The sequence below is a fragment of the Schistocerca americana genome, chromosome 1 (assembly GCF_021461395.2).
Source record: "Schistocerca americana isolate TAMUIC-IGC-003095 chromosome 1, iqSchAmer2.1, whole genome shotgun sequence".
Taxonomy (NCBI): domain Eukaryota; kingdom Metazoa; phylum Arthropoda; class Insecta; order Orthoptera; family Acrididae; genus Schistocerca; species Schistocerca americana.
The window spans coordinates 902,127,625-902,143,977 of NC_060119.1; the positions used below are offsets into that span (position 1 = coordinate 902,127,625).

The window sequence follows — 16,353 nt, forward strand, 5'->3', positions numbered from 1 at the left end:
GTAACTTCACTCACAATTGAAAGATTTCTATAAATCTTTTAAATTCACCTTTTGCTCTCCTGACACTGAAAGAATTTTGTTTGATCATCAACCCCATATTTCCATTATCCCAGCTCCACCAGTTGTACTCAGCCTACTATCAAAAGTACTGATTTGAATGTAGTTTATATTTGTGTACTACTTGTTCATGAAAAAAGTGTGCCATAAATTCTGTGTATGTGGTAGCACAGTGATATAAATGACGTTTTCAAATCATTACTAATACATTTACGTGAGTAAATATAAGTACATATAATTAAAAATTACAAGTTTGCAAACATGCAGGTACAACTTTTAATTTCACAGATCAGTGAAAGTGTATGAATTAAATAGGGTTTTATTTAGACATAGTTTCCTATAAAAAAAACTTCTAAGCATGCATGTGGCAAACAAATGATTCCAAATCATTTCATACTGTGTTAAATTATGTAATTATTTTATTTTGTAAAATTTATTGTATAATTTAACATTAGACAGATTTATATACTGGTGTACCCTCCTTTATTTGACCTTAGGAAATTATTGAAAATATGACTGAGTTAACATATAAAATAAAATTATGTTTCAATAATAATCACATTTCTTGTACTTAAGATAACATAATGATCAGTTAACATTAGTGGACAGACAGAATCTGAGTGTTTTCAAACATAATAAAACATAGATTGTCTCATTTACTAGTTATGTTTATTGCATACTTCAATCTGTGTTTCTGGATCCACTACATTGGAGAAATTATGTTCAGTCAGTCCTTTATCTGTAGCTTGGTGGGTGCCTTTCCTCAATTTCTGTTTGTTATTAGATACTTCCGAGCTGAACAGCCCTCAAAAGTTCCAATGGTACCCACAGACTGCCATGTCATCCTCAGCCAATAGGCATCACTGGATGTGGATATGCAGGAGCATGTGGTCAGCACACCACTCTCCCTGTTGTTGTCAGTTTTTGTGACTGGAGCCACTACTTCTCATTTAAATATTTCCTCAATTGGCCTCACTAGGGCTGAGTGCACCCTGCTTCCCAACAGCTCTCAAAGGACCCAGACAGCCACCTACTGAATTGCTCTCGTAGGCCTGACAGCACTTCAGTGATCTGACGGGAACCAGTGTTAGCACTGTGCAAGGCGATTGGCTTTATTAGATACAGCATAATTATCCTGGGTTTAGATGTAATGTCAAACGTGACATATCACCTATTTTATTTGCCTTAATTAAATTTCTCTTGCTACTTTAATTTTGTGTATCTAGTCCCATTTCTTTCCCGTTTCTCTAATTAATGCTTGCTGGTTCTGAATTTTTTAATTTGCTAGTGAGAAATTATGAAAAGTCACTTACCTGTCACTGAAATTGTCCTTACTTGTCACTGAAATTGTCCTACATTTTAAAAAGCATTATATACATTACACTGAAATATAAGAAATATTTCTCTACATAATAGTCCCTATATTCACATCCCTCTTTTTATATCAGTTTCATTAATTTTAAAGAGACATTTGTTTTTCTGCAGGTGGACAGCACTGATTTTATGCAGAGCGATCTTCAGTGTGGGGGAAAGATGCCACTACATATTCTGACCATGCATGAAGATTTTTCCCCAGAAAATTGTGAGGTTAGTGATGATAACTTATTAAATACGTCTGACCAAAATATTATAATAATAAGTAGAATATTTTGAAACTTATGTGGGTAATATTATAAAGCTGTGTTATTCTGAAATTTGTTACAAATCATTGGTGTAATGAAATCATCTCTGATCACATGCATTCCTTTTCATAAATCAAATTTTGCCATAGCATACTTCTTCCCATGAGGTAGGCCAAGTGAGTAATTCATTTATCTTCACCCTTTTGCTGGTTCCCAGATAGGGTGCAAATGAATCTCCACCTTAAACACTCTTGCCTTGATATTGCATATTATTGTGATAACTTCCTGGCTGCTTGTTTTAGTTTCCTAAAAAAGGAACATGTGATGTGTTCTCTCTATTACACAGCTGGATAACATAAAATGACTGCTTTAGTTTTGTGATTTTTATCATAGGCTCTATCAGAACAAATGTACCATTCAAAGGGTAATTGCTACTCAACATATAGAGGAGATGCTGAGTCACAGGTAAGCACAACAAAAAGATGGTCAAATAAGTAAGCTTTTGGCCAAACTGGCCTTCATCAGAATTAAGCAACACAAGTATAGACATACAACCCCCCTCCCCCCCCCCCCCCCCCCCCCCACACACACACACACATGCACGTGTGATGTCTAATTCCAATGAAGGCCTTATTGTCCAAAAGCTTACTTGTTTGACAGTGTTTTTATTGTTCCTGTCTGTGAATCAGTATATCTTATGTATGGTGAGTAGCAACTATCCTTTTCATAATATTGTTGTTCTTCAATCCTGGATTTTCCATTGTCATTCAAAGAGAATCAAGATTCACATAGGTCAGTTGCTTCCTATTGTGATACACAAAGAATAAATTACTTCCTCAGTTACACTTTTGCAGAGGAAACCAAACCAATCTGAATAATGTGAAGCATATAACTTTCCAGATACGATTGCCGTCACACTATCCAACTGGGATACATTTTTGTACCTCTCAGAATCCACTGACATCTTCAGGTGCTGGTCTTTTTGATCTTACTGTTAACACATGCATTATAAATATCAATTGTGACAGGCAAAACCTTTTAAAATATCAGCAGAATGTTACATATTGGGACTCAGTGGTCATCAGTGATTTTAGTGCTGTTGTCTAGAAGACGCATATACAAAGTACTAGACTTACTTGTGAGGTGTGGCAACTTGCACAGTTATGTAGCTACCTCTAAAGCACAAATCTATTACAGAACATAATTATATAGTGACTGTAGATAAGATAGAGCTCTAGAAATCACATCATTTTACATACTGAATTCATGACAAACAAAACACAATTATATAGGTTTATGAATCTACAAATAAATTAAACTCAGTCAATGGATGAGACAGAACTCTAGAAAACACATCATTTTACATACTCAGTTCATGACAATTGAAAAAAAAATTAGGTGGATCGTGTCTGTGTGCTTTCAGTTCAGTGATACTGTGTAATCCAAATGACTTCTTAGATTTAGGATACACAAGTCTGCATTTTCAAGAATTTCAAATTGGTGAATATAAAAACCCAAAAAATTCTTCATCTCAGATGCCATCACTTTAGATTTCTCTTTGGCTTTAACCAGCATGAGATCTCCTACCTCAAGCTTAGAAAATCTGCCTTTACCATCATGCCTCTTCTTTCTCTTATACCCCTCTTTTTTCATCATCTCCCTAACAAAAACATCGCTCTTTTGCAGTGACAGAATTTTACATGATCTGTGATTAAACATGATTTCAAATGGTGAAAAACCTGTTGAAGAATTTTGTAAGCTGTTCATAATATCCTCAAAATCACTGACATAACCTATCCAACTGGTATGATTTTTAGTACAATATGTTCTAAGCAGTCATCCAATCTCTCTCATATATCTTTCTGTAGGATTACTTGAAGGATTGTACACCAAAGTTAGAATATACCTGTTCTTGCATTTTCAACAAAATCTTTCCAAGCTTGTGATGTAAACTGAGAACCATTTTCAGATAAAATTGTTTTAGGAATACACACCTGATGAAAATATGTGTTTCAAAACTTAGATAGAGATGATTTGCTTACTGGTAGCTTTCTTAAGAGGAGACAGCTTTACAAACTTAGAAAATACATCGACCTCCACGAAAAAATAACATCCACAGACACAAGATCTAGGTTACTATACACAGTATGTTCTGGATTTGGCCTCTACTTGTTTGGCTATACATTCACTCTTTCATATCTGTCATAGCTGGCATTATTCTTCTTGACTCTCCTTCCTATGTTATAAAAATAGATGTTTTCCTGAATTTTTTGTGTGCAGTTGGTTGATCCAAAATTACCAAAACTCTCAGTGTATAAGGAATTAAAGTATCAATACATTGTTCCAGCAAACATAGTTTCCAATCCTCAGAGTCAGTCTTGTGTCTCCTGAATAAAATACCCTTGTGTGCCTTATAATACAGTTCTGTCTTCTCACCCAACATTCTCTTAACCAATTTCCAATTTTGATCATGATTCTGATACATGCTGATGTCTCTGAAAATTTTCAAGATCTCTTTTTCCTCTTCTACACCTATCAAGTACATAATTTTAAACTCTTTCTCTCCTTCTCCAAAGCTGTTAGATGATTCACACCCTAAATGCAGCTAAGACAAAGCATCACCACCTACATTGTCTGTGCCCTTAACATATCTGATTTCATAATTGAACTGCTGTGAAAACAAGGCCCAATGAGAAGTTCTGTTATGGTAAAGCTTATATACCTGAAGATAACATAATGCTTTGTGATCAGTATACATGATGACTCTACCGAGCGAGGTGGCGCAGTGGTTAGACACTGGACTCGCATTCGGGAGGACGACGGTTCAATTCCGCGTCCGGCCATCCTGATTTAGGTTTTCCGTGATTTCCCTAACTCGCTCCAGGCAAATGCCAGGATGGTTCCTTTCAAAGGGCACGGCCGACTTCCTTCCCCATCCTTCCCTAATCTGATGAGACCGATGACCTTGCTGTCTGGTCTCCTTCCCCCAACAAACCAACCAACCATGATGACTCTGTGACACAGTAAATAGTTTTTAAATTTGTTGAACACCCAATGTACAGCCAGAAGTTCTTTCTCAGTTACAGTATATGTCTTTTCATGTTTATGCAGTACTCTACTAACAAATGCAAGAGATCTATTTTCAATAACACCATCAACTTAAACCTTCTGAAATAAATGAGCAGCCAATTCAACATCACTACTGTCTGTCATGATGCAAAAAGGAAGAGACAAATCTGGTCAGAACAGTATCTGACTTTGATACAACTGTCATTTTATTTCATCGGAAGCATCCCGACACTTCTGATTCCAATTCCAAATGGTATTCTTCTTCAAAAGTTCACACAAGCATGGAGAATTCAAAGCTTGGCTGCAACAAAATTTTCTATAAAATCCAGTTCACCCAAAAACTGATTTAAGCTGTTTTTGTTGTGAGGAGTATGAAAATTAGCAATAGCATCAAGTTTCTCTTTATCAGGTGCAATTCCTTTTTCAGATATAACATGTCCTAAAATTTAACTTCTTCCACACGAAATTTACACTTACCTACTTTCAAAGGCATACCTCTTAATTCTCATTTTGAAAACACATCTCTTAACAGATTCAAATGTTGTTACCAAGTCCTCCCAGCAACCAGAATGTCATCAACATCCACATCTAATTTTGAACTCACTTCACTTCCCAAGACAGAATCCAGAGCTCTTATGAAATCAGTTGCAGATACATTTAGCCCAAATGGCAGCATGCAGTATTGGAAAACACTTACCTACATACAAAAATGCTGTATACTTTTTAGAATTAATTTCAAATGGGATATAGTGAAATTCAGTGGTCAAGTCGAAACTACTCATGTATTTTACATAATCATTTTTCTGTAACAGCTTGTCCATGTTCTCAGGATGGTGATTCTCTCTTATGAGAAATTTATTAAGATGTCTACAGTCCAAAACAGTTCTCACTCCACTATGTCTCTTACTTACCACCACTAAAGCATTATTGTAAGCACTCCTACTCCTCTCAATTACACCCCATGTTTCCATTTCCAGAATTTCTTTTTCACCATCTTTCTTTTTTGAAAATGGGATATTATATGCCTTGAGAAAGAAAACTTGATGATCTCTAATGTAAAGCATGCAATGATAGCCTTTCACTGTCCCTGGTTTTTCACTAAACACATTTCTAAACTCCAATAACTAATTTCTAATTTGTTCCTTTTGTATGTCATTAAGAGTTGTAGCCTCCCCTACTTTATAATCTACTACACTGTCAAAATCCAGATCGTCAGTCTCAACAAAATCTATATCATCATCAAACACCTGGATTCACCTTGGTTTACAATGTTTTGCAATAGATCCAACTTTTGCCACAGTTTAAAATACAGAAATTAGTTTCCACATGAATATTACTTCCAGGTTCCAAAATAAACAATTCTTTATCATTCCATACAAAGCAAACCCCAACTTCCACTATCCAATCAATACAGAGAATGTGACTCTTCAGGCTTTCCCGGCGATCTAATGACATCTTGGGTTGTCGGGTGTTCTGCCGGATATCAGCGTTGTACTTGCACGATATATCGGTCACGTAGCTCGTGGCCTTCATCAGGTGCAACCTGAGACTGCTCCTCGAGTGGACCTGGTCCAGTATTTATGCCTATGGCCTTCCCCCTCCACCAATAGCTGCAGGTGCTTCCTCTGTGGTCCGCGCCCATTCCCTGCGAGCTGCTGGAGCATTGCTGCTCCGTTTTCCATTCGCTGCGGTTCTAGGTGTTCCCTCTGCGGTCCGTGCCCATCAAACCCGCCCCTGGGGGTTTCATCTACGGTCTGGGGTACCAGGCGTTCCCCCTGTGGTCTGTGCCCGCTCACCATGACCTGTTGAAGCGTTGCCGCTCTGTTTTTCGTCCGCTGCAACTCTGGATGTTCCCTCTTCGGTCCGCGCCCACCAGTCCTACTTCTGGGTGTTCCATCTTCAGTCTGGTGCGCCTGGCAGTCCGTCAGGGGCTCGTTTTCCATCTCCGTGTCTCTGGTTCTGTTGTTTGTGTAGTGTTGCAGCTGGCCCCCTTGCTCCTTTAACAATTCCAGAGCCGGATCCCAGGCTCTGCTTAGCTGGTACCCTGTGTCACAGTTCATAAGATCGTCAGCCATTTTAATTTCTATCGATTCTCTTATAACACTGTCCCAAAATCTGGGTGTTTGTGCTAGAATCTTGGTATCCTCATACTTCATGGCATGATCTAGTTCTAGACAGTGTTCAGCAATGGCTGACTTAGTCATCTGTCTTAATCTAGTGTGCCTCTGATGTTCTTTGCACCCAATCTCCACAGTTCTTGTCGTCTGGCCAATGTAGGTCATGCTGCATTGACAAGGTATATTGGAAATCCCTGGTTTTCGTAACCCCAGGTCGTCTTTGACACTCCCCAGCAGTCCCCCAATCTTGTTGGATGGACAGAAAACGCACTTGATATTGTGTTTACGGAGGATCCTATTGATTCTGGCAGAAACAGAGCCAGCATAGGGCAGATATGCCACCTTCTTTGCTTCATCTTGGTCTTCTTCAGGAACCTGTGGTATAGTGGCTGGTTGGAGTGCCCTCTCAATTTGCCTGTCCGTGTATCCATTCTTGGAGAAAACTGTTTTGAGACGTTCTATCTGTATAGGTAGATTCTCTTGGTGTGACAGGACATGTGCTCTGTAGACCAAAGTCTTCAGAACCCCATTTTTCTGTGCAGGGTGGTGACAGCTGCTGGCCTGCAGATATAAATCAGTGTGTGTTGGTTTTTGGTACACACTGTGGCCAATTGATCCATCTGCTTTCCTCTGGACTAGTACATCCAGAAATGGCAGCTGGCCATTCTTCTCCAGTTCCATGGTGAACTTGATATTAGGGTGGCATTAGTTAAGATGTTCAAGATACTCATTAAGCCTGTCCATCCCATGTGGCCAGATCACGAAGGTGTCATCCACATACCTAAAGAAGCATGTGGGTTTAAATGTGGCTGTCTCCAATGCCCTCTCCTCAAAACTCCCCATAAACATGTTGGCAACCACAGGGGACAGTGGGCTGCCCATAGCTACACCTTCAGATTGCTCGTAACATTGGTTTCTGTACAGGAAATATGTGGATGTCAGTGTATGACTGAACAGGTCCAACAGAGCACCGTCAAATTTCTCTGCAATCAGTTCTAGTGAGTCCTTCAGTGGGACCCTGGTGAACAGCGATACCACATCAAAACTAACCATGATGTCCGAATCTGTGATGTGCAGTTGCTTGAGGCGTTGCAGGAAATCTTCTGAGTTGCGGATGTGGTGAATACATTTCCCCACATATGGAGACAGAAGACCTTTCAAGTACTTCGCTGTTGTGTACGTAGGTGCCCCAATATTACTGACAATAGGATGTAGGGACACGCCCTCCTTGTGTATTTTAGGTAGACCATACAGTCTAGGTGGCACTGGCGCTTTTTCCCGTAGTTGTCTGATGATCTTATCGGGCATCCCTGTTCCCTTCAAGAGAGCACTAGTCTTCTTGGCCACCTTGTCCGTGGGGTCACACTCCAGAATTCTGTATGCAGGGTCCTCCAGAAGTTGGCGTACTTTCTCATCATAATCCACCCGCTGCAAGATGACAGTGGAGTTCCCTTTGTCTGCTGGCAGTACCACAATTCTGTTGTCTTCCCGTAGTTTCTTGAGTGCAAGCCTCTCCTCGGTTGTGATGTCCGATTTCGGCGGCCTGGCCTTGGTGAGGGCCCTGCAGGTCTCTCGGCGGACTTCCTCTGCCACATTAGGTGGAAGTGTGGCTGCAACTTGCTCTACTGCACTGACGAAACCTGAAATGGGTACGTTTCTAGGGGTCGTAGCAACGTTGAGACCCTTGCGGAGTACCTTTAAGGTCGTATCATCAAACTGTATGCCACTCAGATTCGTCACAGTGCGTATCTCTTCCATCTGCTTTGCTTTCTTACTCATGCGGTCAAACTTTGCAGATTGGCAAGATGAGGCATTCCTTCTAGCACACTCAGCTAAAGACCAGGAGGCACGGTCTACCCAATCCCAATCTTCTCTTGTTAATGAGGCTTCCATGTACAGATGAATGTGTAACAGTTCCCTGGCCACAACATCTAACCTGTGGCGCATATCTCAAATCCTCTCTCTCACCAGTGCCATGCTGGCTCTGCGATTTATCTTGTTCACCGCTCTGGAGTTGATGTGATGTTTAATTCTGGCAAATACTGGTACCACTTCTCAATCTCGACACCTCAGCAAAAAACTGAGAGAACTCAGCATCTTCCCTTTCTTCTGACGTAGCTTGTCCAGCTTCTTGATATTCTGATACATCTCCTCCCCATAGAGACTTTTGATGTAACTCTTCAGTCTTTCCCGGCGATCTAATGACATCTTGGGTTGTCGGATGTTCTGCTGGATATCAGCGTTGTACTTGCACGATATTTCGGTCACGTAGCTCGTGGCCTTCATCAGGTGCAACCTGAGACTGCTCCTCGAGTGGACCTGGTCCAGTATTTATGCCTATGGCCTTCCCACTCCACCAATGGCTGCAGGTGCTTCCTCTGTGGTCCGCGCCCATTCCCTGCGACCTGCTGGAGCATTGCTGCTCCGTTTTCCGTCCGCTGCGGTTCTAGGTGTTCCCTCTGCGGTCCGTGCCCACCAAACCTGCTCCTGGGGGTTTCATCTACGGTCTGGGGTACCAAGCGTTCCCCCTGCGGTCTGTGCCCGCTCACCACAAGCTATTGGAGCGTTGCCGCTCCATTTCTCGTCCGCTGCGGCTCTGGATGTTCCCTCTGCGGTCCACGCCCACCAGTCCCACTTCTGGGTGTTCCATCTTCGGTCTGGTGCGCCTGGCAGTCCGTCAGGGGCTCGTTTTCCATCTCCGTGTCTCTGGTTCTGTTGTTTGTGTAGTGTTGCAGCTGGCCCCCTTGCTCCTTTAACAATTCCAGAGCCAGATCCCAGGCTCTGCTTAGCTGGTACCCTGTGTCACGGTTCATAAGATCATCATCCATTTTAATTTCTATCGATTCTCTTATAACACTGTCCCAAAATCTGGGTGTTTGTGCTAGAATCTTGGTATCCTCATACTTCATGGCATGATCTAGTTCTAGACAGTGTTCAGCAATGGCTGACTTAGTCATCTGTCTTAATCTAGTGTGCCTCTGATGTTCTTTGCACCCAATCTCCACAGTTCTTGTCGTCTGGCCAATGTAGGTCATGCTGCATTGACAAGGTATATTGGAAATCCCTGGTTTTCGTAACCCCAGGTCGTCTTTGACACTCCCCAGCAGTCCCCCAATCTTGTTGGATGGACAGAAAACGCACTTGATATTGTGTTTACGGAGGATCCTATTGATTCTGGCAGAAACAGAGCCAGCATAGGGCAGATATGCCACCTTCTTTGCTTCATCTTGGTCTTCTTCAGGAACCTGTGGTATAGTGGCTGGTTGGAGTGCCCTCTCAATTTGCCTGTCCGTGTATCCATTCTTGGAGAAAACTGTTTTGAGACGTTCTGTCTCTATAGATAGATTCTCTTGGTGTGACAGGGCACGTGCTCTGTAGACCAAAGTCTTCAGAACCCCATTCTTCTGTGCAGGGTGGTGACAGCTGCTGGCCTGCAGATATAAATCAGTGTGTGTTAGTTTTCAGTACACACTGTGGCTAATTGATCCATCTAAGGGTAGCTTGTTGTGGCTACAATTTTGACTTTGGGGGTTCTATTTGACATAATAATTGATTAAGTTCTTTCTGTTTCCATGAATTTTTTAAAATCGTATCCCATTCTTCTATATCACACTGACTTCACATTATCCATTTACATAAAACCAAAAATTACAACATTATTGCCAAAATTCAAAGCACATCCATTTCCATTAGAGGTATGCCCACTACTCTCAACATTCTGTGATACTAATGCAATTCAAAGGGTTTACTAAACAAAAGAGTTTACAAACTTTCTTGACAAAAGAAGAATTATCACCAAGTTATATTATTATTTTTTAAATGAATCCAGAAATAAATTTAATAATTAGAATTATATTGTGCAATTAATAATATGAATTTGAAGTATGCCAGATATTTTGTAATTTCAAATATTTCTAAAATAAGGTTGATTTTAACTTTACATACATTAAGTGCATATCAATTGTAATAAATTAATTTATTTATACATTTTAGCCTGAAATACAAGACATCACGCGCAAAATCATATGTAATACTTTCAGTAAAGCAGCCGAGATAATGTTCACCTATACAAGATTCAAAAATATCCTTGGTATCGACTATTTCTATAAATAAAGGTAATTTCAGTGTCAGGTCTCCCATTACAATGTATAGAAATAAGTTCTACACAAAGGGTCAAAGTTTTGTAGAACTGATGGGAGGACAGGGCAGAAATGCTAAAAACCTAAATTGATAGATTCTTGGAGAATGCTGCAGTTATCCTGCAAATGCTTACTTACAGAGTTACAAGAACCAGTATCAATTAAGGACTATAGACATGTTCTTCAGTTTGCTTCATGTTGCTCCTGTAGGGTTCGCAAAATAAGAGCGCACTAACAAAGCACATACAAAGGCATTCAAGCAGTTACTCTTTTCCAGTTCCAATGCACAGAAACCCTAACATGTGGTGCAATGGTAAGTATGCTTTGTCAGTCATCTGCAAAGTATGTATGCAGATTGTAATCCTCCCCTTCCACAGTTTGTTGTTGTCACTACTATTGCCAATGGAAAGGTCTCTTTTTTTTTAAAAATATAATAGGAGCAAGATTTACAATAAACTCTTTACTTATCTTCTTTTCTCATAATTGCCTGCAGGTCTTCATGTCAAGGGGGTGATTGTTGATGCTGAAGTTTTTGATGTTTTAGGTTCTGATGGCTCCAACCGACTTAAATAATGTCGAAGCAAGCCTGTGGAGATATTTTGTTTTCACTGCAATTTATTCTAGCACATTTTTCTATATCACACTGTATTTTCATTTTCATAATAACAAAGCAGGAATTTCATTGTTCCTCCAAAATACAAAAACACGTCTGGTCACATCAGAGGCGTACCCACTATTACTTCACTCTGTGGTAATAAGAATATTCCAAAGGGTTTACAAATATTCTTGGCAAATGAATTTCTATCAATTTATATTATTATTTTATAAATTAATCCAGAAATAATCATAACAAATAGCACCAAATTGCATAATTAATAATAGAAATTTTAAGTGTGCCAAATATTTTGTAATTTCAAATGTTTCTAAAAAAATAATTTAAATGTACATTCAGAAATTGTACGGATCGACTGTAACAACAAAAACAAAGTAATTTCTTTTTTAGATTTTAGTTTGAAGTATAACACGTTGTATACAATGCTAAAGGATGGTATCCAATTACAAGATGTAGATATAGATATAGTTATCAATAACAAACAAGAGATAAATCTCTCAAAGCATTTTTGATACAAAGATTTTCTTTAGCATAGATGGTTTTCTCCACAACATGATATTACATACAATGTAATATAATTCTTCATACAGTATGCATTGTATTCCAAATTCTCCTTCTTGATTGAGTCTATAGTATACAACAAGTGAATACTTGAATGGATAAACAGCTGAACTGAGTGAAGTTGGTGATGTTTGTCAGATCCATCACAGGGGCTTCACTACTTGAGTAATTACCAAAGTTTGAACTTAATACGCAACCGAGCTGTATGTATGTGGCTTGTATGTGGAAAGCTGGTTCTAAGCTTCCTTTTCATTAAAGTTGTTATTGTTACTTACATTGCCACAGACATTCACTCACTTCAAACTTGAACTATATGCAAAGTATTTGGAAGAATTTAGTAAAATGTTTATGCATGTGTCATTTTTCTTCACAGTATCTAAATCAAATGGCAACAATGCTCATCGAACAAGGTCATGCTGATGTAAATGCATTGTTTCATGATCATACTCCTCTATCATGGTGTATTGTTAGAGGAAATACAGAACTTCTTAGAAGTTTGTTGGAGACAAACAGAGTGGATCCAAACAAAATTATATCAGAAGAAATAGGAGTACCTCTTACTGTTGTTTTGTCAGAGAAATTAACAGCACATATTGATGTAGATACCAGGCTGAAAATGGTAAGCACCTGTAGTAAGTAAACAAAGTATGTTTTTATTTATGAAACCAAACTGACTATGGTAATCAGTATCTGAGAATGGGCTAAAGTCAGACATAGTCAAATATTTTAGTCACTGTAAAGAGAGGGGAAGTTGATATTCTGTTATCTATACTATGGTCTTTGAGTTATTTCCTTCTACATTCAGTCTGGAATCTCATGTGATTCCCATTGTTCCTCTCATTGACCTATTCACTTTATGATGTTAACAAACCTGGATTGTGATTGGCTTATATAGGATACCAGATGATTTAAAGTCTACGTATTAAAAATGAAACATTACTAGAATTATAAGAATACAATAATAGAAGGGAAGGACACTAATGAGAAGACAAAATGAGGGTCCATTAGGCTATAAATATCAGCTGTATTAATCAGGAAATTAATAATCCTCCTTTAAAAATATTCCATGGAATGTAACAACATAGAGATTCTGTCATGCTCTTCCTGATATTGGGATAGTGTTATTAAGCAAGCTATTGAAATTAAATTAGCAAGTAACCTTATAAATAGAAATGGTGTTTTTTGTTTAAATTCTGCAGGGAATCCTGTTTTCTCCCTTGTCAAAACACAGAGGGACAGAGCTTATGCTATGTCACCCGTTGATTATTAATTGCACTACTGATAATGTCTGATGTCATCTTCGGTTTATGATGGCACTAGTGTTTACAGAGAGAGAGAGAGTTTTATCTTTCTGGAGTTTCTCTGAAAACTGAGGTTTTAAATTTGCTTGCACAGTGCTTATTTGCTGCAGCTTTGCCTTCAGAATGGCAGGGTGTGCTCCTGTCAAAATACTGACAGTTGCCAATGATGTCACCTGGCTGCATTCCCATAAGATATTTGAACATTGTATACACTGGGAGAAACTAAGGTCTCACAATTTCTGTCTCCTCCACAAAATACAATATAAACAAACCTGGAACAACTTTTCACCTGCTTAAAAATTCTAATTAGATATTTGTTTATGTTTAAAAATTTCAATTTTTTTGACATTAACAAATATCAATGAATAAGTCAGTCAGATCAGGCTAGACTACAGACAAAACCATTCACTTCACACGAGGTTACAAAAAATTATGATATAAGTCTCACAGAAAAAACAGGGACACAATATGATCTTTGCTCTGAGGGCCAATGGCCTTCATGATGTTATGGCTTAAAACCAGATAGTTGATAGCACAACCCATCTTCAAAGACATCACACATTGTCCCCACGATCAGCCATTACATGACAAGATAAAAATTCACTTACTGTAATCACATAAAATAAACATTCTTTAACATATAAAACAAATTGTAAAATAGCTTGTAGATACATTAGGTTGGCAATTACATGTAGGTTGTGTCACTGACAATTTTACACATCAAAACTGCACAATTTCCTTGTTCATTTCTTAGAAATCAGTTGTGGTAATTCTGTAACCAATCAAAGATAGACCAATGTAATTAATGTCTATAACAGCTATGGCATAACTATTGTGCAATATTCTATATATCTTTGACAAGTAATGAGTTACCTATCCTTCCACAAACTGAAGCCAATGGCAAGCACAGGCACTCACTTGTTCAGTGTGCAGCACAGCATACAATAATGACATCTGGTCCTTTGAACTGTGCAAATAGCAAGCTTCCCTCTGCAACTTCCTCTGTTCTTGCTCAGTACTTGGTCTAAACCTCCATTAGTACCCATTCTGTGCAGCCCCCTTTCCATTCCATTACCTACACCATTTCCCGTTCTGAATTTTTTAAACATGTGTCATAACACTGTACTTCAGTTTCCTCTACATTTCCCTATCTGCATGTTGTGAAGAAAACAGTTCCTGGAGATGTACTATGACCACGAATTTGTGATCAAAAAATGTTTAAAGAAAACCTACATGCAGTAAATTAATATTATATAAACCCTAAGAACCCGTTTCACTTCCAGAAACTTCAAAAGCAAACTATATGAGAAGTTTCCCAATCCTGTTAAAATTCTGATGATAAAATCCTTTGATGGTGAAAAATAGTAAAACACTCTGAAGCTAATTTGATAAATATTGACACAGTGTACTGTAATTTTTCTCACCAGTAACAGTTAAACCCAGACAAATTTGCATCTTTATTCAAAGTTCTCTCTAATATGTTAACTTGAACCAACGGCAAATAAGCTACTTCTTTGTAATTGTTCGGTGTAAGTAACTTCAATGGTAGATGCCACAACTTATATATCAGGCCACATTTCATAGTAAAACACATAAATTCTCCTGTCTAAACTACTGTATATACACATCAAAGCACACCCTTCCAAAAGACATACACAATGCATGCAATGACTAGTACAAATACACTAAAAATCAAAAACAAACAAATGATGGCAATAGCTACTGTTAGTGGTGGTGTCAACAATCACTGAAGGTGAACAGTCCTTACAATACACCACCTTTATTTACAGAGAAAAGCATTAAGAGATAGTCTGTTACAAAGCAGAAAGAAATAAAATTGGTTACAATTGTGTTTCTCAAAGAGAGGAATGATCTGTTCTGGATTGGCATGATGTGGTGACAGTGGTAGAAGCAGTTTGTAGTTGCTGATATGAATCCTGTAAGTTCATCCAGTCAAGTCCCTGACATTAATATATCCTCTTGTCCTTACCTTTTTTTCTGGTGGTGGTAATAAGTTGTGTAGCATCCATTTGTCACAGGCTGGAACAAAGTAACTGTTTATGCAGCATTTGAAGGTTGCATTATTTCAGCTACAACTTTCACACATATTAATTTGGCACTGTTGTAACGGGGCTTTGAATTTCGCCGCGCTACACTCGTTCCCTCAGATAAAAAATGTCTCGTCGCAGCGGTATGAGCGCTCGACGGCAGAGAAACTACTAAAATTGTTAACTTTTTTTGTTTTTTTTCCGTTTCAATTGTCGCTTGATAGCGGTAGCTTAAGGCAGACGTGATCGGATGCTGACGTAAAAACTTAATGGCTAATCTTGATCTGATTGTAATGTGTAGACATTGTGGAAGTTATTAAGAAATTCGGTGGATGGAAGTAGCAAAGTGAATTAAATTGCATACAGTATCAAGATGATTTTAATTGGTATAAATTAGTGATCCCTGGACTATTACAAGATTTCGGAGCAGATTTTTTCACGCTGAAATGAAGGAGATTTTTGAAGACGTGGACGCCGCCCGAAAGAAGATAAGTTAATCTGGTAAAGGATGATCTCTCGTCTACGCCACTTCCCCCTGTCAGTTACATTCTGTTATTCTCTGTTTCTTTTCAATAACTTTTGTAGTGAAAATTGGTTTAACTTTTGCTCAAAAACGCCACAAGGACCACCCCAACAATAGCTTTTCCGAATAACGAAGTCCGATAGCTTTTCCGTAATACAAAGTCCGATCTGCATTTCTTTCTTTCTTTCCCTTTTTTCACGTTCATTAACGATTTTGAAACACTACAACTGGCTCCCATGACAGGACGCAATTTACGGATGTGTCGTTTTTGAGCAAATTTGAAACTTTAATTTGTATATTTTC

The 16,353-nt window shown here is 38.6% G+C and overlaps 1 protein-coding gene across 1 annotated transcript; it reads left to right on the forward strand.

Annotated features, from left to right (window-relative positions):
• Nucleotides 1-318: 318 nt before the first annotated feature.
• LOC124595053 lies at nt 319-14,844 on the forward strand. Its single transcript, XM_047133622.1, has 5 exons — nt 319-324; nt 1,543-1,644; nt 12,552-12,797; nt 14,298-14,494; nt 14,763-14,844. The coding sequence occupies exons 1-5, from the start codon at nt 319-321 to the stop codon at nt 14,842-14,844; spliced, it is 633 nt and encodes a 210-aa protein (XP_046989578.1).
• Nucleotides 14,845-16,353: the final 1,509 nt, after the last annotated feature.